The 24,676-nt window shown below is 41.7% G+C and overlaps 2 protein-coding genes across 8 annotated transcripts in view; one reads left to right on the forward strand and one right to left on the reverse strand.

The window, feature by feature from the left end:
• Positions 1-24,676, reverse strand: part of LOC310702760 (uncharacterized protein) — a 151,042-nt gene that overhangs the window by 89,538 nt on the left and 36,828 nt on the right. The window contains exons 2-4 of one of the 4 annotated variants that reach the window (XM_083494863.1): positions 16,964-17,077; positions 16,549-16,638; positions 2,889-3,005 (exon numbers count right to left, since the gene is read on the reverse strand). In XM_083494863.1, coding sequence (XP_083350989.1) covers positions 2,889-3,005; positions 16,549-16,638; positions 16,964-17,077 — 321 coding nt within the window. Of the gene's footprint in view, positions 1-2,888; positions 3,006-16,548; positions 16,639-16,963; positions 17,078-17,245; positions 17,336-17,642; positions 17,760-18,920; positions 19,109-24,676 lie in introns of those variants that run through there. The other 3 variants (XM_083494864.1, XR_014523592.1, XM_083494865.1) reach the window with 3 other exon arrangements.
• Positions 1-24,676, forward strand: part of LOC310702766 (uncharacterized protein) — a 286,289-nt gene that overhangs the window by 4,647 nt on the left and 256,966 nt on the right. The window lies entirely within an intron of this gene.

Genomic DNA, 24,676 nt, shown 5'->3' on the forward strand with positions numbered 1-24,676 from the left:
AGGTGAAAGAATGTACCTTCCGTTTCTTTACATTTCCAACATTTATTATCGGGCAAATGATAGATTTTTGCAAGCTTGACTGGAGTCATGTACCACCTGTATATCATTTTCATAATATTCTCTCATAAGGCATTACATGCCGTAAACTTCATACCTGTGGTCCATAACTGTTCCCAGTCAGCAAACATAATATTATGTCCAACATCTTGTGCCCATTTAATCATAACAGATTTCACCGTTTCATCCTGAGTATTCCATTTCAACAGCAAGTTATACATTCTTGACAGATTCTTAGTTTTGGGTTCTAACAGTTCTGTTTCTAGTTTTGACTTTTCCACCTCTCGTCCAAATTATATGCCTCCATTATCTGATAATAATGAAACCAATCTCTCACTTTCTTTTTTAATTTTTCGAAACTCTGCAATTTCAATTTGTCTCCTTCTTGTTCCAAAATTTCCCAATATGTCGGCCATTTGGCCTCCATATTGAGCCTTTTCTGAGCTTTTGCTTCCATTGGTGACAACCACCTTGGGGTTTTATTTTCCAATAAGTCTTTATATCTTACCCAGACATTAAACAATGCTTTCCTGACAATATGGTTTTTAAATGCTTTATGTGCTTTGACCTTAAGTATGCATGCCATTGTTAAAACCTTCTAAGTCTAAAATGTCTGTGTTTTCAAGAAGTAGCCATTCTTTCATCCAGCAAAAGGCTGCTGATTCATAGTAAAGCTTAAGGTCTGGCAGGGCAAATCCACCCCTTTCCTTTGCATCTTTTAATATCTTAAATTTTATTCTGGGCTTCTTGCCCTGCCAGGCAAATCTAGAGATATCTCTCTGCCACTTCTTGAAGCAATCCATTTTGTCCACAATTTGCAGTGTTTGAAACAGAAACAACATTCTTGGCAATACATTCATCTTTATCACAGCAATACGGCACTGGAGGTTCTGCTAAATATGATTAGAAGGGACCAGTTGGTTAAAGGTATATAGGTCGCAGCTAAACAGTAAAAACTGAGAGCATTTGCAGATGATTTAGTATTGACGCTACAGGAGCCAGAATCTAGTACTAAAAGAGTTTTAGAACTGATTCAAGAATTTGGTCAAGTGGCAGGTTTTAAATTGAATAAGTTAAAAACTAAGGTCTTAGAGAAAAATTTAACACCGATTGAAAGAGATAGGTTTCAGAATGAGACAGGATTGACTGTGGTAAAGAAAGTGAAATATTTGGGGATTAACATGACAGCCAAAAATGGGAATTTATTTAAAGACAACTATGAAAAATATTGGGTCGAAGTGAAAAAAGATTTAGAAATCTGGTCAAACTTGAAGCTTTCGGGGATGAGAACTTCAGTCAAGAGGAATCTTGGGCAGATATGATGCACTTCCACTGGAGGTGGGTCATATTTAGTCATAAATGCTTTTTTTAAAAAATGGAAAAAATACAATTTTAGATTTGCAGGTTAATATGTGTTTAATTAGAGGATCATCAGAACAAACTGATCTTTGTTTCATTGTTTGCTTCACAAATGGATTGATCAGGCCCACTTCCACAAGCAAAGATCCAGAAGAATCAGCGTAGTAATCAGGCTTTCATACCTATGGATGTGGGCTGCTCACAGATGTCATTCAAGGGCACAGCATTGTGCATTGAAGCCCAAGGAAGCTGGAAGAGTTAGACCAGATGGGCAGCATTTGGTGATTCCCTTCTGGCAGAACCCCACTTTTCCTCTTACATTGATTATTGTCCTGAATAAAAGAAAGAAGGAAACCTGTAATCAATTGCACTTTCATGAGCCTGGATTCGGATTGCTCACCTTCAGGAGATGAGGGAGGATCATAGAATTGTCGTGTTGGAAGGACTCAATGGAACATTTAAGGAATCTGCTGCAGAAAGGAAGAGGACATGCAGGCCCAGCCCCAGAAGAGCTCTCAGAGGAATTTGCAAGATCAATGCCGACATCTCCTGGCCCATCCTGGATGTCAAGATGGGCCACTGGCAGCTGCTGACTTTGAGGACTCCATCACAGGCTAGAATAGATCTATTAAATTATTTCTCATCTCCAGCCTCAGATTGCAGTTGCTTTTCAATTCATTTCTCCAGTATTTCTAAGAGGCAGAATGAACTATCACCATTGTGTGGATCTGAAGAAGTGTGCATGCACACAAAAGCTCATACCAAGAACAAACTTACTTGGTCTCTAAGGTGCTACTGGAAGGAATTTTTTTATTATGTTTTGACTACGGCAGACCAACACAGCTACCTACCCGTAATTATCACCATTGTTGGCATTCAAGAATTCCTCTCCTGGTTTGGGTCCTTAGGGACCATGAGGTTTCTAGCTCCGGGTCTACTGGATATTGTGATGTATTTTTGTACTTCAGGTGAGGTCTGGAAAGTGCAGAATGAAATGGGACTCTTTGTTGCCAAATCACATATGTGTTCTTGCAGCAGCAGCAGCAGACTGCTGGCTCATCCTCACTTACTCAGCGCTGTCTTAACATTTTGGAGAGCTAGATCAGAGCCGCCATTTTTTACTGACCATGGGAAGTGCAGCTTGCACAGTTTGCACCCATATGAACATCTGTGGCATCAAAATTCCCTGTGCACAGATGAAAACCTTGAGTCTCTAATGCTTAAAAGAAGATGCAGAACCTAGAAGTGCTGCATCAAAACTGAATCCAAATTTAGACATCTAAAAATAGGGTTAATATACCTTGAGCGTATTATCTGCTACTCTGATCCATAAACTGATCAGTGATTATTTCCTTTAGCACAAGCAAAGCCCTGTTTTCTCCAGTGAAGTCGCAGAGTGTAGATCAGGAAACAGGATTAAAATTAGCAAACATTTGCACGAGTGGGACCACCAAGTCATGGATACAACTTACTCCTACAGCAGCGTGCATTAGGACCACAGGGGACCCATGTAATCTCTCCAGAGGGACAGTTCACAGTCCTTGGGGCCAGGCAAAATCCTCCCAAGAATCCACACAATGGAGATCCACCTGTGCAAAAGAGAGGGAAGTAGATTTTCATCATTTGAGAGAACTCTTAGTGCAATACAGAAACGTTAATTTGACAGGCGTTTTGTTTTGAGCCTTGGAATAGCACTTCAAAATAAATTGTCATTATTTGAAAGGACTTCTTGTGCAAAACATAAACATTCATTTGACTGATGTTTTGTTTTGAGCATTGGAAGAGCACTTCCAAGTATGAGAGCCTGAGATCCTCAACCAGGAAATGGGAGACCAGCCTTCAAATCCAGCCTCATCATGAGGCTCACAGAGTGGCCTTGGGCCTCTCATGGTCGTCGTGAGGATTAAATTAGGAAGAACCACAGAAGGCATCTTGAGCTCCATGGAGAAAAAGGTGGGAGATAAATGCAATGAGTAAATACATATTCAAAGCCTTCTGTAACAGCACATCAGTATTATTATGTCCCATAATACCGATGGGGAGATCGAGGCTGAGAGTGAAAGCCTGGTTTACCCGAGGCCAGCTGGTGAGCTCAGGGTGGAGTTTTACAGATTTGGATTGTCAGGCACGGGAAGTCCTGATTTGACTGATGCTCCGGTCAACATCATCAATGTTACATAGAATGGTTGATTTGGGGGGGGGGGATCTTACTTCCGGAGGCGGCGCCAACGGTAATGGCGGTCTCCTTCTGAGTTCGGAAGGGGAAGCTCCGCAGGAACCAGGTCTGTCCGCTACGGCGCAGCGGAGACCCTTTCAAAAACCGCAGGTGGAGGAAGCCTGCAGCCGTGGGACTCGGCGGGTGCCAGAAGCGCCCCCCCCAATTGGTAAAGGAACCCCGCGAGGGGTTCCGGAGCGGAATGGGGGTGGCGCGGCACTGAGAGTCAATCGCTACTTCTGCGGAGCAAAGCCGCGCAGCTGTTGCTGGAGAGCGCTGACCTTTTTCCTTTGAAACTTCAGATTACAAAATACAACGCGTGAGTAAGATTTTTAAAATTGGGAGTTCAAAGGGTTGTTTTGCCTTTGATCGACACAGCAAATTTGAATTTGACTCTGAAGCGGGAAGATGTAAAAAGGAAGTCCGCCTTCCGCTGTTGTAGATAATATCAAAGCAAAGACTTTTGAAGCTAGAGCTGGAGAAGTGGAAAGGACTTTAAATTTCATTGCCAGACACAAGAACCCCTCTTGAAGTGAGGGGGGGGGAAGGAATTTCCGGGTTTAAGGAAGAAGTGAGGGAAAGACCACTGCCTAATCCCTGCTATTGGTCTGCCAGTGACAATAAGAAAGTGTTGCACCGTTTATGAACATTTGTTACTACTTGTGAATACTCTGCATGTGAGTTGGACACTGTTGCCTTATATTGAATTGTTGCCTTTACTGGAAAGTGAAAGCTATAAAGGTAAGATTGCCTTTGGGAAAATTGCCTGGAAAAGTAACATCTTTGCTTGAAAGTAACATTGTTGCTAAGGTGCTCCCCTAGAGGAGGACTGGGACATAGCTGGGGTTTTTCCATTACAGCTGGCTGGAAAATTTTCCCATCAGAAAAGAGGCTTGAACTGTGCGAGTGACCTTGAGGTTTCAAAAACAAAGTAATGGATCAGGAAAAACCCCAGCCTACAAGGCCAAAAACTAGATATCAGCAACGAAGACATTCCATAGTGGCACCTCCTGAAAAGGAAGATACTGGGCAGTTCGGTGCAAAAAATACAGGCCCTGAAAAGGCACTAAATGCGGCGCGAACGGCAATGGCGGTCTCCTTCACTTCGTGAAGGGGAAGCTCCGCGGAAACCGGTCGCCCGCTACGGCGAAGCGGGGACCCACGTCGGAAAACCACAGGCAGAGTGAGCCTGTGGCCATGGGACTCGGCGGGCACCAGAAGCGCCCCCCGAAACGAAGAAGGAACCCCGTAAGGGGTCCCGGAACGCGGAAGGGCTGGCGCGGTGCTGTGAGTCGATCACTCTTTCTGCGTAAGTGAAGCCACATTGCTGCTGTCGGTGAGCGCTGACCTTTTTCCCTGGAACATTAGACTCGGAAAAACACCAACCCATGAGTAAGAGGGGTTAAAGGAATTGGAAACTAAAGTTGTTAAAATTCGGCCAAAGAGGGAGATGTAACCAGGAAGTCCGTCTCCCGGTTCTGCTTAACTTTTAAAGCAAAGTCTGTGATCTGAAGCCTTTGAAGTGGAGTTAAAAGCTTCCAACTCGTGCATTACTTGAACTGCTTTTACAGAGACTAAGGGACTAAGAGACTTAACTAATTTGGTTTTGGACTTGATTTTACCTCTCCCTGTGGATTTACAATAATTTGCAAAGAAGCCCAGGTACTTGGACTGCCAATTTATTTAGAGCTGTCAGACTGCGGATTTTGCTTTTGCTACTTTGAACTGTTACATTTGAGTGTTACTGGACTAGATACATTGAAACATCGCTTTCTGGCACTTTTCTTTGAAACATTGTCTTTATAACAAGGATCCACTCTGCTGATAATAGAGAGCTGAAGGTCTTTTTGGAATTTATGACCAATTGGACAAAAATTAAAACTTTGAAGTTTTTGGAATAAGTTGGATTTCCCCCCCCCCTCAAGTTACGTCTGTACTCCCCCTAGAGGACTGTGGATTTATAATTGTCTGGGACTTGTTTTTTCTCTCTTTTTCTTCCATCTGTTGTTTACTCTCTGGGCTTGTGGATTCCCATGGGATTATACACAGTTTGACCTTGGCACGTAGACAGGAGTGGAATGAGTGACTCTGGGAAAACAAGAGCGGCCAAAGCTAAAGCCAAACAATTAACACAAACAACTTTGATCCCACAGACGCGCAGATCATCTGTTCCTGCTGTTTTGGTGGCACAAGAGGAAGGAACTGAGTAGACTTTGCTAGAAGGTATGGCTGCAGGAGAAACTGCCTCAGTATTAGATAAAATTTTGGAAAAATTGGAAAGTTTGGACAAAAAGGCAGATGAGCATTCGGCTAAGATTGATCAAACCACAGCCAGTGTTAATAAATTGACTGAACAAGTTGCTCAGCATGCACAATCAATTGGGAACCTTTTTGAAGCCACCACAGAAAATCGTAAGCTAGCTGTGGAAGCTAACCAAAAAGCTGAAGCATTAAAGGAAGAAGTAAAACCATTGCACAAGCAGATTGGTGAACAGCAGGCCTACCTGTCTATGATCGAATTACGAAATAGGGAAAAGAACCTGAGACTGAGGGCAATTCCAGAACTTGAACAAGGGGACTTAATTGAATACTTGACAAAAGAATTCTCTAAGTTTTGGCCCTTGGAGGAAGAAAAGGACTTTAAAATTGTGAGTGCCTTCAGACTTGGAAGAGTAGTAAGGAAAGACAGACCCAGAGATTGCTTGATTATTTTGAGATCCAAGGAAGAGAGAGACAAAATATTAAGCTCACATTACGAAAAGTCAATTGTAATCCAAGTTAAGAGAGCGGAAATCTACAAAGACATCCCAAAACAACTTTTGGATCTTAGAGCTACTTACACAGAGCTAGCAAAACTCCCTTTAGGTGGGAATTTCCCCAAGGACTATCTTTTACATTCAGAGGGAAGAAAGTAAAAATTAAAACACCTGAGGATAAAGAAAAGTTTTTGAACGACCACGGAGAAGACCTTCAGAAAGGGATTACAGGAACTCCTGAGTCCTGGCCACCGCCTATACCTACACCCTTGGGACCTGAAGACCAGAAGAAAGAAACACCACCACCTAAGGAATAACAGATTTGTCCAGGATGTCTCTGCAGCTTTTTAGCTGGAACATTAATGGCGGTAACTCCCTGGAAAAAAGGAGAAGGATATTCCATTTATTAAAGAAAGAACAATTGGACATTATTTGCTTGCAGGAAACACATGTGACAAGGCTCCATAGAAAAGTGTTAATTAATAAGAGGCTAGGCCAAGAATTTATCTCATCTGACCGTGTGAAGAAGAGAGGAGTGGTGATTTATGCTAAGGAGAACCTGTCACCAAAATTTCTTTTTAAAGATGAGCAAGGCAGAATTCTGGCAATTGAAATACAAACACAAGGGGAAAAGTTTCTGATATTGGGAATTTATGCACCAAATGAGGGGAAATAGGAATTTTACAAGAAGCTGCATGAGACAATGCTGGACTATCTGGAGTATAGTAACATCATTATGATGGGAGATATGAATGGGGTGGTGTCCACAAACATGGATAAGTCACAAAGTCAAAGCTTGACAAAAGATGGCAGACTACCTAAAACCTTTTTTGAATTAACAGACAATATGGACTTGATTGACATTTGGAGGACAAAGAACCCCCTAGGAAGAGAAGGAACATTCTTTTCTGAAGCCCAACTGACATGGACAAGAATCAACCAAATATGGATATCTAGAAGCCTGGCTCCAAAGACTAGAAAGGTGGAAATCTGCCCAAAAACCTGCTCCGACCATAACGCAATAAAGATGGACATGAGACTAACTCCAATCGGCTCCTTCAGATGGAAGATGAATGACACCTTGTTAAGAGACAAAGAGATTATTCAGAAGGCCCAAAAGACTTTGAAGGACTATTTTGAGATAAATTTGAACACCACAGTGGAAAAAAGAGTAATCTGGGATGCAAGTAAAGCTGTTATGAGGGGGTTTCTGATACAACAGAATACGATAAAGAAAAGAGCACAGAATGAGAAAAGGGATAAGATTTTGGAGAAAATAAAGGAAGGTGAGAAAAAGTTAAGACTGAAACCAAAATCATAGGAGATTCTGAGAGAAATCAAACTTTATCAATCACAATACTCTAAGTTGATAAATCAGGAAGTGGAATGGAAGATTAAATTGATGAAACAAAGGACATTTGAATCAGCAAATAAATGTGGGAAACTGCTAGCTTGGCAGTTGAAAAAGAGACAAAAATTGAACACGGTTACAAATTTAGAGATTGAAGGAAGAAACATTCAGAACCCCGAGGAAATTAGAAAGTGCTTCCAGAGATATTTTAAACAACTTTATACGCAAGGGCCGCAAAAAGAGATTGAGATAGATCAATTTTTAAGAAGAAATGGACTATCAAAGTTGTCTCAAGAAAATACAACAATATTGAACTATAAAATAACACAACAAGAAATTGAAGGTGCCATTCAGAATATGCAACTCGGCAAATCTCCAGGGCCAGACGGGCTTACCTCCAAGTATTATAAGACATTGAAAGATTATTTGATACAACCATTAATGGAGGTCTGCAATGAGATTATGGAGGGGAAGAAGGCACCGGAATCGTGGAAAGAGGCTTTCATCACTTTGATACCTAAATTGGAAACTGAAAAGACACAACTGAAGAACTACCGCCCCATATCTCTCCTAAATGTGGATTACAAAATTTTTGCAGATATTTTGGCAAGTAGATTTAAAAAAGTGTTAAATGAAGTAATCCATAAAGATCAGGCAGGCTTTCTCCCTGGTAGACATTTGTCTGATAACACCAGGAATATTATTGATATTATGGAACTTTTGCAGACAAATACTAATACAAAAGCAGTGTTGATATTTATAGATGCGGAGAAGGCCTTTGACAATATTTCATGGAAGTTCATGAAGAAAAATTTGGAAGGGATGGGAGTGGGACGGGGGTTTGAAAATGGTATAGAGGCAATCTATTCAGAACAAAAAGCTAAATTGATAGTTAACAATGTGGTGACAGAGGAGTTCAAGATTGAGAAAGGAACACGACAAGGTTGCCCTATCTCCCCTTTGTTATTTATTTCTGTCCTGGAGGTGCTCGTGAACATGATTAGAAGGGACCGGTTGGTTGAAGGAATTCAGGTCGGAGCCAAACAGTATAAACTTAAAGCTTTTGCAGATGACCTGGTTTTGACACTACAGGAGCCAGAATCTAGTACGAAAAGGGTTCTAGAACTAATTCATGAGTTTGGTCGGGTGGCGGGATTTAAATTAAACAAGCAAAAGACTAAGGTTCTGGAAAAAAAATTGACAACTGTGGAATCAGAAAGGTTTCAGAAAGAGACAGGCTTAAATGTGGTGAAGAAGGTGAAATACCTAGGGGTTAATATGACTGCTAAAAATCTGAATTTATTTAAGGATAATTATGAAAAGTGCTGGTCAGAAATTAAAAAGGATTTAGAAAGCTGGTCAAGATTAAAACTTTCCTTGTTGGGTAGAATTGCTGTGATAAAGATGAATGTATTGCCAAAAATGTTGTTTCTGTTTCAGACCCTACAGATTGTGGACAGGGTGGAATGTTTCAGAAAGTGGCAGAGAGATATCTCTAAGTTTGTCTGGCAGGGCAAAAAGCCCTGAATAAAATTTAAAATACTAACTGATGCTAAAGGGGGGGGGGGTTGCCCTGCCAGATTTGAGGTTATATTATGAATCTGCAGCTTTCTGCTGGTTGAAAGATTGGCTTCTACTTGAGAACACTGATGTCCTGGATCTGGAAGGGTTTAATAACGCTTTTGGATGGCATGCATATTTGTGGTACGACAAGGTAAAAATTCATAAGCATTTCAAGAACCATATTGTCAGAAAAGCAGTTTTCAATGTCTGGATAAAATACAAAGACTTATTTGAGAATAAGACCCCAAGGTGGTTATCACCAATGGAAGCCAAGGCTCAGAAAAGACTCAATATGGAGGCCGCATGGCCGAAATATTGGGAAATACTAGAAAAAGAAGGAGATATTTGGAGATTGTAGAGTTTTGAGAAATTAAAGGATAAAGTGCGAGATTGGCTACACTACGCACAGATTAGGGAGGTTTTTAATTTGGATAAAAAAATAGGTTTCCAGGTGGAAAAATCGAAACTAGAAACAGAGCTGTTAGAACCTAAGACTAAGGTACTTTCAAAAATGTATAACTTGCTGTTGAAATGGAATACTCAAGATGAAACTGTTAAATCAGCTATGATAAAATGGGCACAGGATATTGGGCATAATATTATGTTTGCTGACTGGGAAAAGTTATGGACCACCGGAGTGAGATTCACGGCATGTAATGCCCTGAAAGAAAATATTATGAAAATGATCTATAGGTGGTACATGACCCCAGTCAAGCTTGCAAAAATATATCATTTGCCAGATAATAAGTGCTGGAAATGCAAAGGAGCTGAAGGAACATTCTTTCATCTTTGGTGGACGTGCCCAAGGGTTAAGGCTTTCTGGGAAATGATCTATAATGAACTAAAAAAGGTATTCAAATATACCTTCCCTAAGAAACCAGAGGCCTTCCTTCTGGGCATTGTCGGCCAAATGGTGTTAAAGAAGGACAGAACTTTCTTTATGTATGCAACAACAGCAGCAAGAATACTCATCGCAAAGCACTGGAAGACACAGGATTTGCCCACTCTGGAAGAATGGCAGACGCAACTGATAGACTATATGGAATTGGCCGAAATGACTGGCAGAATTCGAGACCTGGGAGAAGAGACGGTGGAAGAGGACTGGAAGAAATTTAAAGACTACCTACAAAAACACCATAAGCTGTATGAATGTTAAGAAAATGCATGATAGAAAACAACATGGCATCAGTAACTTAGTGGTAAAATGTATGACTAAGTGATGTTCAAGAAAATGACAGAATCTGGGGTAATATTATGCTTAAGTTAATCAGTTTAGAATATGATATAAAATATTGAAATTGGAGATATAATATTCGAGAACTACAAAATAAGATTTGAAATAAGGTAATAATTTGCTGCTTGTAACTATATAACTGAGAATGCAGGAAAGGGTGATGTGAGGAAGTCCAAAGGTTATGAGAATATGATTAATGGATAACTCGACTTTGATGTATCTTTTTTTCCTTCATTTATTTTTTGTTCACTTTTTAAATCTCTTCTGTTTTCCTTTCTTTTGTTTTATGGTGATGGTGTCGAATATGTTTGTTGGTTTGCTTTGTGTTTTTTAAAAAATGTAATAAATATTTTTTAAAAAATAAATTAATAAATGCATCTTTAGACATCTTTAGACAAAATATTTGGAGCTTTGGAAAAACTGTCAACAAAAATTGATTTAAACACTACAACTATTAGCTCCAATACTCAAGCGATTGACCGCCTATTGCAGGACTCTAAATTGACAAGGAAAATTGCTGATGAGGCTAAAGAGAAGGTGCTGGTGGTAGAAGGAAAATTACAACCAATCAATAAACAACTAGAAGACCATAAGGCACAACTGTCTTTATTTGAATTGAGAGACAAACAGGCAAATTTAAGAATTAGGGCGGTACCGGAACTCGAAGAAGGCAAACTGTGTGAATTCCTCACACAGGAGTTTGAAGAATTTTGGGGCCTGGACTCAGAAAAGGATTTTAAGATACTGACAGCCATCAGACTTGGCAAAGGCAATAAAGAAGGTAGGAAGAACAAGGTAAGGGACTGTTTGATTACACTCAGATCAAAGGAGGAGAGAGACAGAATATTAGGCCTACATTACCAGAAATCGCTGGAAATTGAAGATTCAAGAATAGAAATTTTTAAAGATATCCCAAAACACCTATTGGACCTCAGAGCTAACTACAGAGACCTGGTGAACTTGTTAAGAAGAAACAGCATCATTTTCAGGTGGGAATTTCCCCAGGGGTTGTCGTTCACGTACAGAGGAAAAAAGGTGAAGATAAGATCCGAGGAGGATAAAGAGAGATTCCTGAAGGACCACGAGGAGAATCTACAAAAAGAGGCAGAGGGAAAAGAACCAAAACTAAAACCAGGAGTTTTGGACCTGGCAAAAATACCATTGGAACTGGATAAACCAGAAGTGTTACCACCAACAGACCAAGAACAAGAATTGGGAGCAGTTGGAGGAGACGCATAATAATCTCACAATGTCTCTGCAGATACTAAGTTGGAATATTTGAACTCCCCTGATAAGAGGAAAAAAATCTTTCATCTATTGAAAAAGGAACAATTGGATTTGATATGTCTGCAAGAAACCCATGTAATCAGAACACATAGGAAAGTTTTAATCAACAAAAGACCAGGACAAGAATTTATCTCATCAGACAAAGTTAAAAAGAGAGCAGTGGTGATCTATGCAAAAGAAAATTTATCACCTAAATTTGTTTTTAAGGATGACCAAGGAAGATTTGTGGCTATTGAAATACAATATCAAGGTGAGAAATTTTTGATAGTAGGAATATATGCACCAAATGAGGGGAAATCAGAATTCTATAAGAAACTACATGAGACATTGTTGGACTTTATGGACTTTAACATCATTATGCTGGGAGATATGAACGGAGTGGTATTGACAAATATGGATAAATCAGAAAGACAAGTGGTGACAAAAGATGGAAGACTACCAAAAACCTTCTTTGAATTGACAGACAATATGGACTTAATTGACATTTGGAGAACTAAGAACCCCCTAGGTAAAGAGGGGGACATTCTTTTCTGAAGCCCAAAAGACCTGGACAAGGATTGACCAAATCTGGGTAACTACAGGAATGGCTCCTAAGATTGAAAAAGTGGAAATCTGCCCAAAAACTTGCTCCGACCATAACCCTGTGAAGATGGAAATGAAACCAATATTGACTGGTTCCTTCAGATGGAGGATGAACAACGCCTTGTTTAGAGATTCAGAAATCACCAAGAAGGCCCAAAAAACAATAAAAGACTATTTTGAGATAAATTTGAAGACCACAGTGGAAAAAAGAATAATCTGGGACGCAAGCAAAGCCGTAATGAGAGGGTTCTTGATACAACAAAATGCAATAAAAAGGAAAACTCAAAATGAGAAAAAGGAGAAGATCCTGGAGAAAATAAGGGAAGGAGAGAAAAAATTGAGACTTAAACCAAAATCCCAAGAGATTTTGAGAGAAATTAAGTTATATCAAGTACAATATATGAAAATGATAAACCAGGACATTGAATGGAAAGTTAAACAGATGAGACTTTTGAATCAGCCAATAAATGTGGAAAGTTATTAGCATGGCAGTTGAAGAAGAGACAAAAACTAAATACGGTCACTAATCTTGAAGTGGATGGAAAGAACATACAGAAACCACAGGAGATTAGAAGCTGCTTCCAGAGATATTTTAAACAACTTTACACACAAGGGCCGCAGATTGAGTCTAAAATTGATCAATTTCTGAACTCAAATGGATTACAAAAAATTTCTCAAGAAAATAAAGTTTTATTGAACTCTAAAATATCTGAACAAGAGGTGGAAGGCGCGATTCAGAATATGCAACTGGGCAAATCTCCAGGGCCTGATGGATTAACCTCCAAGTATTACAGAACTCTTAAAGACTATTTACCGTATTTTTCGCTCTATAACACGCACCTGACCATAACACGCACATCGTTTTTAGAGGAGGAAAACAAGGGAAAAAATTCTGAATGAAACAGTGGATGTATCATTTTTGTGCTTCATGCTGTGGCCACAGACATGTGATCTGATGGTGAATTTGGGGTAGCTCAATGCAAAGATCCTGAGGATCCATGTGGATCCATGCTTTTTAACCACGTTTTTGCACCATTGCAGCCCCAGGCAACAGTGGGTGTGTGATTTTGGGGGGGCAGGCTGCTATGTGATCTGATGGTGAATTTGGGGTGGCCCAATGCAAAGATCCTGAGGATCCATGTGGATCCATGCTTTTTAACCACGTTTTTGCACCATTGCAGCCCCAGGCAACAGTGGGTGTGTGATTTTGGGGGGGGCAGGCTGCTATGTGATCTGATGGTGAATTTGGGGTGGCCCAATGCAAAGATCCTGAGGATCCATGTGGATCCATGCTTTTTAACCACGTTTTTGCACCATTGCAGCCCCAGGCAACAGTGGGTGTGTGATTTTGGGGGGGCAGGCTGCTATGTGATCTGATGGTGAATTTGGGGTGGCCCAATGCAAAGATCCTGAGGATCCATGTGGATCCATGCTTTGTAACTACATTTTAAGTGGGGAGTGAAGGAAAAACACAGAAGGGACAAGAGAGCGTTGTGCAGAGAAGCAGCTGGCTAAGAAAGCAGGAGAGGGATTTTACGGGAGGGAGGAAAGAAAGGCAAAAGTTTCCACAAACCGAAGCCAGCTTTCTCTCTCCTCCTGCATGCTTTCTGGCTGCCTGCGAGGAGCACAGAGAGGAATTACTAGAAGGAAAGACCTCTGCTTTCCCCTCTGCTTGCCTGGAGGGGAGGGGATTTGCCTGCTCTTTGTTCCGTTTGAGCAAACACAGCAACAAAACAGAGGAGGGTGGGCAGTAAGACCCTGAGGCAGAATGCAGGAAAACTGCCACTTCCTCTTTTCAGGTTTCCCTCTCGGACACAACGCACGATTGATTTTTGCTGATTTTTGTTCCTGCGCTCCCCTAATCGGCTCCAGGGACCCCCCCACATTCGCTCCATAACACGCACAGACATTTCCCCTTCCTTTTTAGAAGAAAAAATCTGCGTGTAATAGAGAGAAAAATACGGTAATTCAACCTTTGAAGGAGGTTTGTAATGAAATTATGGAAGGGAAAAAGGCACCAGAGACATGGAAAGAAGCTTACATCTCACTTATACCGAAAACTGAGATGGAAAAGACACAACTAAAGAATTACCACCCCATATCCCTACTTAATGTGGATTACAAAATATTTGCAGATATTTTGGCTAGAAGACTGGAAAAAGTTTTGGCAGAGGTGATACATAAAGACCAGGCCGGCTTTCTTCCTGGAAGACACTTATCGGACAATACGAGGAATGTAATTGACATTCTAGAAAAGCTGCAGGTGAACATTAATACAAAAGCAGTTTTGATTTTTGTAGACGTGGAGAAAGCCTTCGACAACATTTCCTGGAGTTTTATGAAGAAAAATCTTCATGGGATGGGGGTTGGTCAGAACTTTAAAAATGGTATAGGTGCGATATACTCTGAACAAAAAGCTAAATTGATAGTAAATAATATGGTTACAGAAGAGTTTAAAATTGAGAAAGGGACACGACAAGGTTGCCCAATTTCCCCATTGCTTTTTATTTCGGTCCTGGAGGTTTTGCTAAATATGATTAGAAGGGACCAAATGATTCAAGGTATTCAGGTTGGAGTTAAACAATATAAGCTCAAAGCCTTTGCAGACGATCTAGTGATGACATTACAGGAGCCGATATCTAGCACCAAGAGGGCTTTAGAAGTAATCCAGGACTTTGGTCAAGTGGCAGGTTTTAAGCTGAACAAAACGAAAACTAAGGTTTTGGAGAAAAACTTGACACCGACAGAGAGAGAGAGGTTTCAGAAGGAGACAGAATTAACACTAGTAAAGAAGACTGGCAGATGCAACTAATGGACTACATGGAGATGGCGGAGTTGACTAGCAGAATCCGAGACCAGGGAGAAGACTCAGTGGAAGAAGATTGGGGGAAATTCAAAATCTATTTGCAGAAATATTGCAAAATTGCTGAATGTTGATGAGATTGAAATGAATTGTGGGGGTTCTAGCAACAAGATAAAAACTAAGATTAAACCAACAACAGGTAAATTAACGGGCTATGAATTTGCGTGCTGAGGTCCCCCAAAACACCCTTATCCCAAAATAACTCACACTTCACACATAATTTTTGTTTAAGGTTTTTGGCATAATTTTGGCCACAACTTTATTATCATACAAATTGTGAGTGGTTGCATAGGCATTGGTTAAGACTATCTGTCCCCCCCGCCTCGGGGACAGCACTGACTTCCGGATTCCAGCGGAAGCCAGTGTGGAGGAACAAGATCAGGGATAACTGGAGCTGCGACACAGACCCACAGCTTCTCCCCGCATGCTCCTAGGGGCTTACACGGCCCAAACCCGATTCCAGGGGTTTGGACGAAAGGATGGTAAGCCCCTGAATTCCTTTAACGGAATTCCCGTGTTGCAGCATCACCTGAGGGGTAGGCACAGCCAATCCATACCCCTCCACCAACCAATTTAAACCAATGCCTAACCGCCAACCTTACAAGTTGTGACGATTTGCTACGCAGTAGGCAAAAACCAGATGGCACACACTAATCAGCCAAATGGCAAAATTCCTACCAGGCCCCCGCACCAATGCGAACGACCCCTAGACAGGCATAGCAAGGTCAAGTGAAGGCCCAATCAAGGGAGGGCGGGCGGGTGATCAGATGCCCACAGCGAAAGAGAAAGCAACTCTCTGTGGGCCCTGCTTAAATAATCTCTGATCTCCACCCCCAAAATGGCAACATACTATTTGCCCCAGCAACACCATCCAAACCTTGCCAGATCAATTTTTATCAAAATTCCCTGTCAACTACAGGGTGCTTTGCCTGGCCCCAGCCGCAACACGTGCTCTCTTTTATTAGAACACGCTTTGCTGAACTAACTTTGAAAAGGGATACAAGAACGGGGGATGCGAGGAAGTCAGGAGAATATGTGAATTTAAGTTCTAAAATTAAGAAAGAAGGAATTTTTGTGGTTTTTTTATATGTGCTTTTTCTTTTTATTATTAGTTTTTAATGTATGTATTTTTGTATTTTGGTGCTAAATGTGTGTATTGTTGTATTTTGCAGTATGCATTTGTGTTTTTCTCTTGTCCTTGTCTTTGTACTTTTTCTATATTTTGTAAAATCCAATAAAAATTTCTACAAAAAAAAAAAAAGATTTGGGGGGGGATCTTACCGGTCCTCCTGGGCTTGCTGTCTGGAAGGTCCTCGTTTGAATCCTCATAAACGATTGAGTTCCCATTGATCGGTCCCAGGTCCTGCCCACCTAGCAGTTCGAAAGCATGTCAAAGTACAAGTTTATAAATAGGTACTGCTGCAGCAGGAAGGTAAACAGCGTTTCTGTGCGCTGCTCTGGTTTTGTCAGAAGCGGCTTAGTCATGCTGGCCACATGACCTGGAAAAACTGTCTGCAGACAGATTGGGGCTCCCTCAGTCAGTAAAGTGAGAGGAGCGCAGCAACCCCAGAGTTGTTCGCGATGAGAATTAACTGTCAGGGGTCCATTACCTTTACCTATTTGGTTATATATATATTTATTTACTGCATATATATCTCTTTTGTGAAAACAAAACAACTCAATGGATATCACTTACCCAAGCAGCAGATTCCGTTGCTGCCACAGGAGACCCCTGTAATTTCTCCATTGGCACAGTTTGTAGTTCCTGGGAATTGGCAAGTTCCTCCTAATAGTTCACATATAAATTGCCCTGTGTAAAAGAGAAGGGAAATAAATTCGTTTCAAGGGGGCAAAGGGGTTGCCAACTACTTTTTTTCCAAACTAGAACCCTGCGTATTTAATGGGATGACCAACTTTTACAGGCTTCTGCTGCCTCTCAAAATGCTAACTACTGTTTCATTGGCCAACATCATCTTACCGGTCCTCCTGGGCTTGCTGTCCGGAAGGTCCTCGTCCGAATCCTCAGAATCAGTTGAGTTCCCATTGATTGGTCCCAGGTCCTGCCCACCTAGCAGTTCGAAAGCATGTCAAAGTGCAAGTTGATAAATAGGTACTGCTGCAGCGGGAAGGTAAACAGTGTTTCTGTGCGCTGCTCTGGTTTTGCCAGAAGCGGTTTAGTCATGCTGGCCACATGACCTGGAAAAACTGTCTGAAGACAGACGGGGGCTCCCTCAGTCAGTAAAGCGAGAGGAGTGCACCAGAGTTGTTCGCGACGGGAATTAACTGTCAGGGGTCCTTTACCTTTACATATATATTTATTTACTACATATTTATCTCTTTTGTGAAAACAGAACAAGTCAATGGATATCACTTACCCAAGCAGCAGATTCCGTTGCTGCCACAGGAGACCCCTATAATTTCTCCATTGGCACAGTTTGTAGTTGCTGGGAATTGGCAAGTTCCTCCTAATAGTTCACACAGCAAATCTTGCCCTGTGTAAAAGAGAAGGGAAATAAATTCATTTCAAGGGGGCAAAGGGGTTGCCAACTACTTTTTTTCCAAACTAGAACCCTGCGTATTTAATGGGATGACCAACTTTTACAGGCTTCTGCTGCCTCTCAACCTGCTAACTACTGTTTCATTGGCCAGCATTAGCAAGGGTCAGATCGGTCCTCCTTCTCTGCAAACACTCCAGCTGATTCCTGAACCTTGCAAGGGGGCTGACACTTAGCTGCACCCAGCCACTTGGGTGGCGTATAAATCATAAAATTATGATGATGATGATTACTGCTCCTGGGATCTTTTCAGCACAGCTGCCAAACCGAAATTTTACAGGTTGCTAATGGAAGACGAGAAAAATGAGCAGATAATGCACCCACATACCCACATAACTGGCCACTAAGTCAGCCTTCCTTCCATTCTACTGAAGGTTCCCTTTTGCTTTCAACATCTGCCAATCAGAATTACTGCTGTTCTGAGCTTCAGAAATACCTTGCCTCTGAGAATGGTATTTTCTGTCATCTTCCCAGTAGTGTTGCCAATGTGTCTAGCTCAGCTCACACCCAACTGTGCTGGCTATAGTCTTTCTCGGCTCCCAGCCAGATGCTGTGCTGGCTATAGTCTTTCTCGGCTCCCAGCCAGATGAAAAGAGGGTAAGGCCAACCCATTTGCCCAATGGGCACCATCTCTTCATTGGCTATGCTCATGGGATCCTGAGGTGGCAACTGTGGGCATTCTTTAACAAAGAAACTTGCTGGGTTAGGTCTACAATAGAATCCTTCATCAGATTTTCACTCTTCATAGATCCAAGACCTCTGGAATTAGGAAGGACTTGGGGATCATGGACACTAACTTTTCCAAATTCACAGCAATATAAATGACCACCATGGAACATGCCTTCTTGCTCATTCTGCATCCTGAACATTTCTGCTTTTGCAAAAGCCTTGTATTCAATTTCAATATTAAATATATTGTTAAACACTTTCCTCCTCCACCACCCCTTTTTAAGCAGCCAGATAGAATAGGGAGCAGCCAATTCCTGCTGTTGTTCCACCTACAGCAGTTTCTCGGGGTCTCTGGCAGGGGACATACCTGGGATTCAAGCTGAGACCTTCTGCATTTCCAGCAGCTACTCCCTTCCTGTGCCCTCTTACCTGCAACAACATGGAAGAGGATGAAGATCAGAGTAAAGCTCAGGTAGAGGAACCTCATGGCAGCAGTTTTCTCTGAGATCTCTGCCAAAGGGAAGGCACTCTAAGGCAGAAGGAAGTGGAGTTTGGATGGAACAAAGAGGTTCTCTCTACTTATAGCGTTGCAGTGCCAAATCCGGTAACTGTCAGCATAGCATCTGAACCCTCCAGGCCCCTTTCTCTTAACTCATCCTAAGCCATTTATTTATCTTGCACATCATCCTAAGATTTACCCACACAATCACCTTTCTCATATATTGACAATCTGTCCTGTGCTCCAGGCTACAAACAGGTATTTCGTGCAACTCTCAGCATCCAAACTCTTCTCTCTTAACTCATCCTATGCAATTTATTGATCTTGGAGAACTTCCTAATATTTACCTGCAGAACCGCCTTGCTCGTGCTCTTTTCTTTCCATATCAGTTAACAGATTTCCTGTCATCTCACAAAAGCTGTTGCCAGCTTCACAGAGCCTGGATAGAAAGGAAGTGGAATTTCGGGTAAGAGCTCAGCTGTAATGCAGTTTGATACAACCTCTTTGGATTGGACTGTTCAGTTTGACTGCAGTAGTCACACCTACCAAGAAAGAATCTTTTCAGTGTGCTTTTCTCCTAGTCTGTACCTTTTTGGATGCATTTAGCTTAACATGCTTGTTTTTGTGATTCATGTAGTTTTATGTCCATTGCCGCCATTATGGGCTTCACACACAAACACCCACATAAATCAATGACTTCATCCCATCATCCATAAGTTATAAAGAGAAGCAAGAACAAGAAATGTAAGAATTAACAAAAACAAAGAAACCACCAAGAAGATATAAGGAGACAACTGTGAGCAGAAACATTGTTTAAATTGTTTTGATCAGTTGTACTCTGCTTTTCAGTCAAAAGGTTCCCAGAGTGGCTTATCTACAATTTAAAAAAGAAAAAAGGAAACATGGCACAGGAAGGGAAAAGGGAAACAAATACCTGAACTGCTTACCAATTTGTAGACAAGAGTCAGCTTGACCTCCAGCAAAAGCAGATGCCATGAGCCCTACTTCCTATCTCTTCCCAAGAGACAATCTCGTGGAGTGGTCCGTTTGGAGGTCCATCTTTCCTGCACTGCTTGCATCTCCCCTGGGAGCCTGTACACTTTCCTTCCTTGGAGGTTTATAAGCAGAGGTTGGATGGTCATCTGTCATGGATGCTTTAGCTGAGATTCCTGCATTGCAGAGGTTGGAGTAGATGAGCCTTCAAGTTTCTTCATGAGAAATGTTCCTTTTTCAGATGTTTTTTTCAGAATAAATAGTGCTTTTAATTATTGCTTTTTTAAAAAGGTCATAAGGCCATAAGGATGCAACAATTAGGGATTTTTTTATCCGGGGGCCTTTTAACATGATTTATATTTGGGGGTTATTTATAGGGTGCTATATCTTTAGGAGCTTCTGGCTTAAGAACTCTAGCAAGAAGAACAGATGTTTGCATGCTTCAACTTGTGGTTAAAAGTGCTTGTGAGGGAGTCTGACAAACAGGGGAATTTTAGGATTGTAATCCAGCGGTCGTGAAATCTGTGACCTCTGCGCACAGAGGAGGGGCTTGCGCTTGGACAAGGAATATTCAACATCTTTATCAACGACTTGGATGATGGACTCAAGGGCATCCTGATCAAATTTGCAGATGACACCAAACTGGGAGGGGTGGCTAACACCCCAGAGGACAGGATTACACTTCAAAACGACCTTGACAGATTAGAAAACTGGGCCAAAACAAACAAGATGAATTTTAACAGGGAGAAATGTAAAGTATTGCACTTGGGCAAAAAAAATGAGAGGCACAAATACAAGATGGGTGACACCTGGCTTGAGAGCAGTACATGTGAAAAGGATCTAGGAGTCGTGGTTGACCACAAACTTGACATGAGCCAACAGTGTGACGCGGCAGCTAAAAAAGCCAATGCAATTCTGGGCCTCATCAATAGGAGTATAGCATCTAGATCAAGGGAAGTAATAGTGCCACTGTATTCTGCTCTGGTCAGACCTCACCTGGAGTACTGTGTCCAGTTCTGGGCACCACAATTCAAGAAGGACACTGACAAACTGGAACGTGTCCAGAGGAGGGCAACCAAAATGGTCAAAGGCCTGGAAACGATGCCTTATGAGGAACGGCTAAGGGAGCTGGGCATGTTTAGCCTGGAGAAGAGGAGGTTAAGGGGTGATATGATAGCCATGTTCAAATATATAAAAGGATGTCACATAGAGGAGGGAGAAAGGTTGTTTTCTGCTGCTCCAGAGAAGCGGACACGGAGCAATGGAGCCAAACTACAAGAAAGAAGATTCCACCTAAACATTAGGAAGAACTTCCTGACAGTAAGAGCTGTTCGACAGTGGAATTTGCTGCCCAGGAGTGTGGTGGAGTCTCCTACTTTGGAGGTCTTTAAGCAGAGGCTTGACAACCATATGTCAGGAGTGCTCTGATGGTGTTTCCTGCTTGGCAGGGGGTTGGACTCGATAGCCCTTGTGGTCTCTTCCAACTCTATGATTCTATGATTCTATGAATATATACATGTGTTCTGTTGAAACGAGGTGTGCCTGCTTTGGTCACCCATCTTGCAAATATGGTTTTTTGTGATCACTAAAATAAATTTATGCTGCTTCATCGAGTTTACTCAGAATTACTTTCAAGGGTCCCAACTGGGACCTGTGTTTTTATATCTCACCCCTTCCAACTCTGCAATTCTATCATTCTATGATTCTAAGAAGATTTGTTCCCAGGGCCATGAGTAATCTGTGATTAAATACATGTGAAAAAAGTAGTGATGCCCTTAGGCTGAGGGAACTGCTCCTGTTGTTGAAGAGCAGGGGAAGAATTTTCATTTTTCTGTCATTTATATCTCACCTTTTCCTCCATGGAGGTCCTGGTGACTTTCTTACCTTCCTTATTCAATCCTCACAACAACCCTGTGGGGTAGGTAAGGCTGAGAGTGAGTGATTGGCCCAAGGTCACCCAGTAAGCTTCGTGGCTAAGGTGGGAGTGGAAGGCTGGTCTCCCAAGTCCTAGTTGGACCCTCAAAGCACGACATCAGCCTGCCTCTCATACTTGAAAACGCTATTCCAGTGCTCCAAATGAAACGTCATCCGTCAAATTCATGGTTTTGCTTTGCACAAGAGGTCATCTCAAATAATGGCAATTTACTCCCCTCTCTTTTGCACAGGGTATCGTCATTTCTGCGGGGAAAGTGGCAGGATTTTGCGAGTTCCCCTAAAGTGCAAGCTGTACCTATGGATATTTGCCATGGACCTCTGTCATGGTAATAAATTCAGCTGAGAGAAGGCACCTTGAGCTCCATTGAGAAAAAGGTGGGATATAAATGCAATGAATAAATAAATAAATATCCAAAGCCTTCTGTAACAGCAAATCAGTCTTATTATGTCCCATAATAATGATGGAGAGACTGAGGCTGAGAGTGAGAGCGTGGCTTGCTGGAGGCCAGCTGGTGAGCTCAAGGTGGAGTCTCCATCTCTTAGCCATTGTGCTTCACCATCATATGTCTCTTCAGAGTTTGCTTAACAAGTTCTCACATGCAGAAGCACACACACAAGCGCGTGATAGAGAAGGAAAACTTCACCAGAGCCCCGATCTCTCTCTGCGCTCGGATTTTCACTGCCTTGATAATGTGAGAGGTGAGAGGCTTGCAATCCATCAGCCTCACTGTTTCTAGATGAGGGTGTATTGTTTTGTAATTCTTTGCATGTGGCCACGGTTGTACTCAGTTATATATTTGCATGCTTCTCTATCAATGATCACAGAATCATTGAACTGTGAGGTTGAAGGGAACCCAAAGGGTCACCTAGTCCTACCTAGCAAGGCAGGAACCATCATCATCTCGAACTCAGATCCACCACTCTGCTATGGACAGCCACCCGGCTCCAAGGTAGTGGTGAAGATGAAACTAATCATAGCAAAGGATACCTTATCAGAGCAATATTGCCTAAATAAGAAATCTAAGAAGAGTTGGCTTTAACAGCTGTAAAATGTTAGAATTTTGGAGCTTAAGAACATTTTACAGCTTTTTTTTTTTTTAAATGGATCTTGATTTTGATTTGAGAAGGCTACAGCTACAACTCTCTCATCTAGTCAACTAGATCTTGAAAATGAAAAACTCAGGGTGGGAAGGGACCTGTTCTAGTATTCTAACCACTTTACCACACTGCCTCCTTTTGGCTGAAGTTGCTGCTACAGAGTAAAACCTCCAATTCAGCTCCTGCCTTCATGGAACAACTTTAGAGCTGTGTTCCTCATAGTGCAGCCTTCACCCCATCTTTCCTTATCCCCCAGTTTTGCCTGGCCTTGCCATAGCACAGAGCACAACAGACACCTTGTCCTGGAAAGAAAGCTGGTCACAGATTTGGATTGTCAAAGATCAGAAGTCCCAATTTAACTGATGCTGCAGTCATCAATGTTACATAGAATTGTTGAGTTTGGAGGGACCTTTTATACTTACTTACTGCATCTTTTTCTCTTTTGCAAATAATAACAACAAGTTTTCAGAGGCTTATAGCTCATCTGCCCTGGGAGACACTCAAGCCAGTTGTTTGCCTTCTAAAAACCTGGGTTCAGAATTGGCCACAGAAAACAATGGATCTATTAGATTATTTCTCACCTGCAGCCTAGGATTCCAGTAGCTTTTTAAAATAGTTATTCATTTCTCAAAGATTTCTAAAATGCAGCAATAACTATCACCATGTTTGCCTTCCTAGTATCCCTTTTCCTAACTAGAACCCTGCGTATTTAATGGGATGACCAACTTTTACAGGCTTCTGCTGCCTCTCAACCTGCTAACTACTGTTTAATAGGCCAACATTAGCAAGGGTCAGATTGGTCCTCCTTCACTACAAACACTCCAGCTGATTCCTGAACCTTGTAAGGGGGCTGACACTCAGCTGCACCCAGCCAGTTGGGTGGGTTTTGAATAATAAAATTGTGTTTATTATTATTACTGCTCCTTAGATCTTTTCAGAACAGCTGCCACCTAAATTTTACAGGTTGCTAATGGAAGGGGAGAAAAATGAGCAGATAATGTACCCACAGACCTGCCGATTGAGTCAGCCTTCCTTCCATTCTACTGAAGGCTCCCCTTTGCTTCCAACATCTGCCAATCAGAATTACAGCTGTTCCGAGCTTCAGAAATACCTTGCCATTTGCCCCCTGTCGGAGAATGGTATTTTCTGGATTCTCCCCTGTAGTGTTGCTAATGTGTCTTGCTCAGCTCACACCCAACTGTGCTGGCTATAGTCTTTCACAACTTGGAACCCAAACGCTGCAAACCAGGGAAGTAAGAGGTTCAGTTTGCGATCCTTTTTCAGAAGCCAAAGGTGCTTTGTTTTGAGTGTTATGCTTCCGTGTTGACTGCCACCCTTTTGTTTTGAGTGCAACACTTCTGTTTTGATTGTTAGGCTTCTGATTTGAGTGACGCACTTCCGTTTGGAGTGTTACGCTGAGGTCTGTCTGTTTTTGCTATTTATTTTGTGTCTTTGTTTTCGTGGCTCTTTTTGTTTTGTTTTTGTGACTGTGTGTAACCCAGTTCAGCTACTGATTGACTGATTGTGTGACCGCAGTACATTGTTTATTGTTTTCATTTTATGGATCAACGGTCTCGTTAGATAGTAAAATTCACGTTAAATTGCTGTTTTAGGGGTTGTTTTAGAAGTTTGGAATGGATTAAACCATTTTTCATTACTT

This window comes from Podarcis liolepis (genome assembly GCF_965112155.1).
Source record: "Podarcis liolepis genome assembly, chromosome: 3".
Classification (NCBI taxonomy): Eukaryota; Metazoa; Chordata; class Lepidosauria; order Squamata; family Lacertidae; genus Podarcis; species Podarcis liolepis.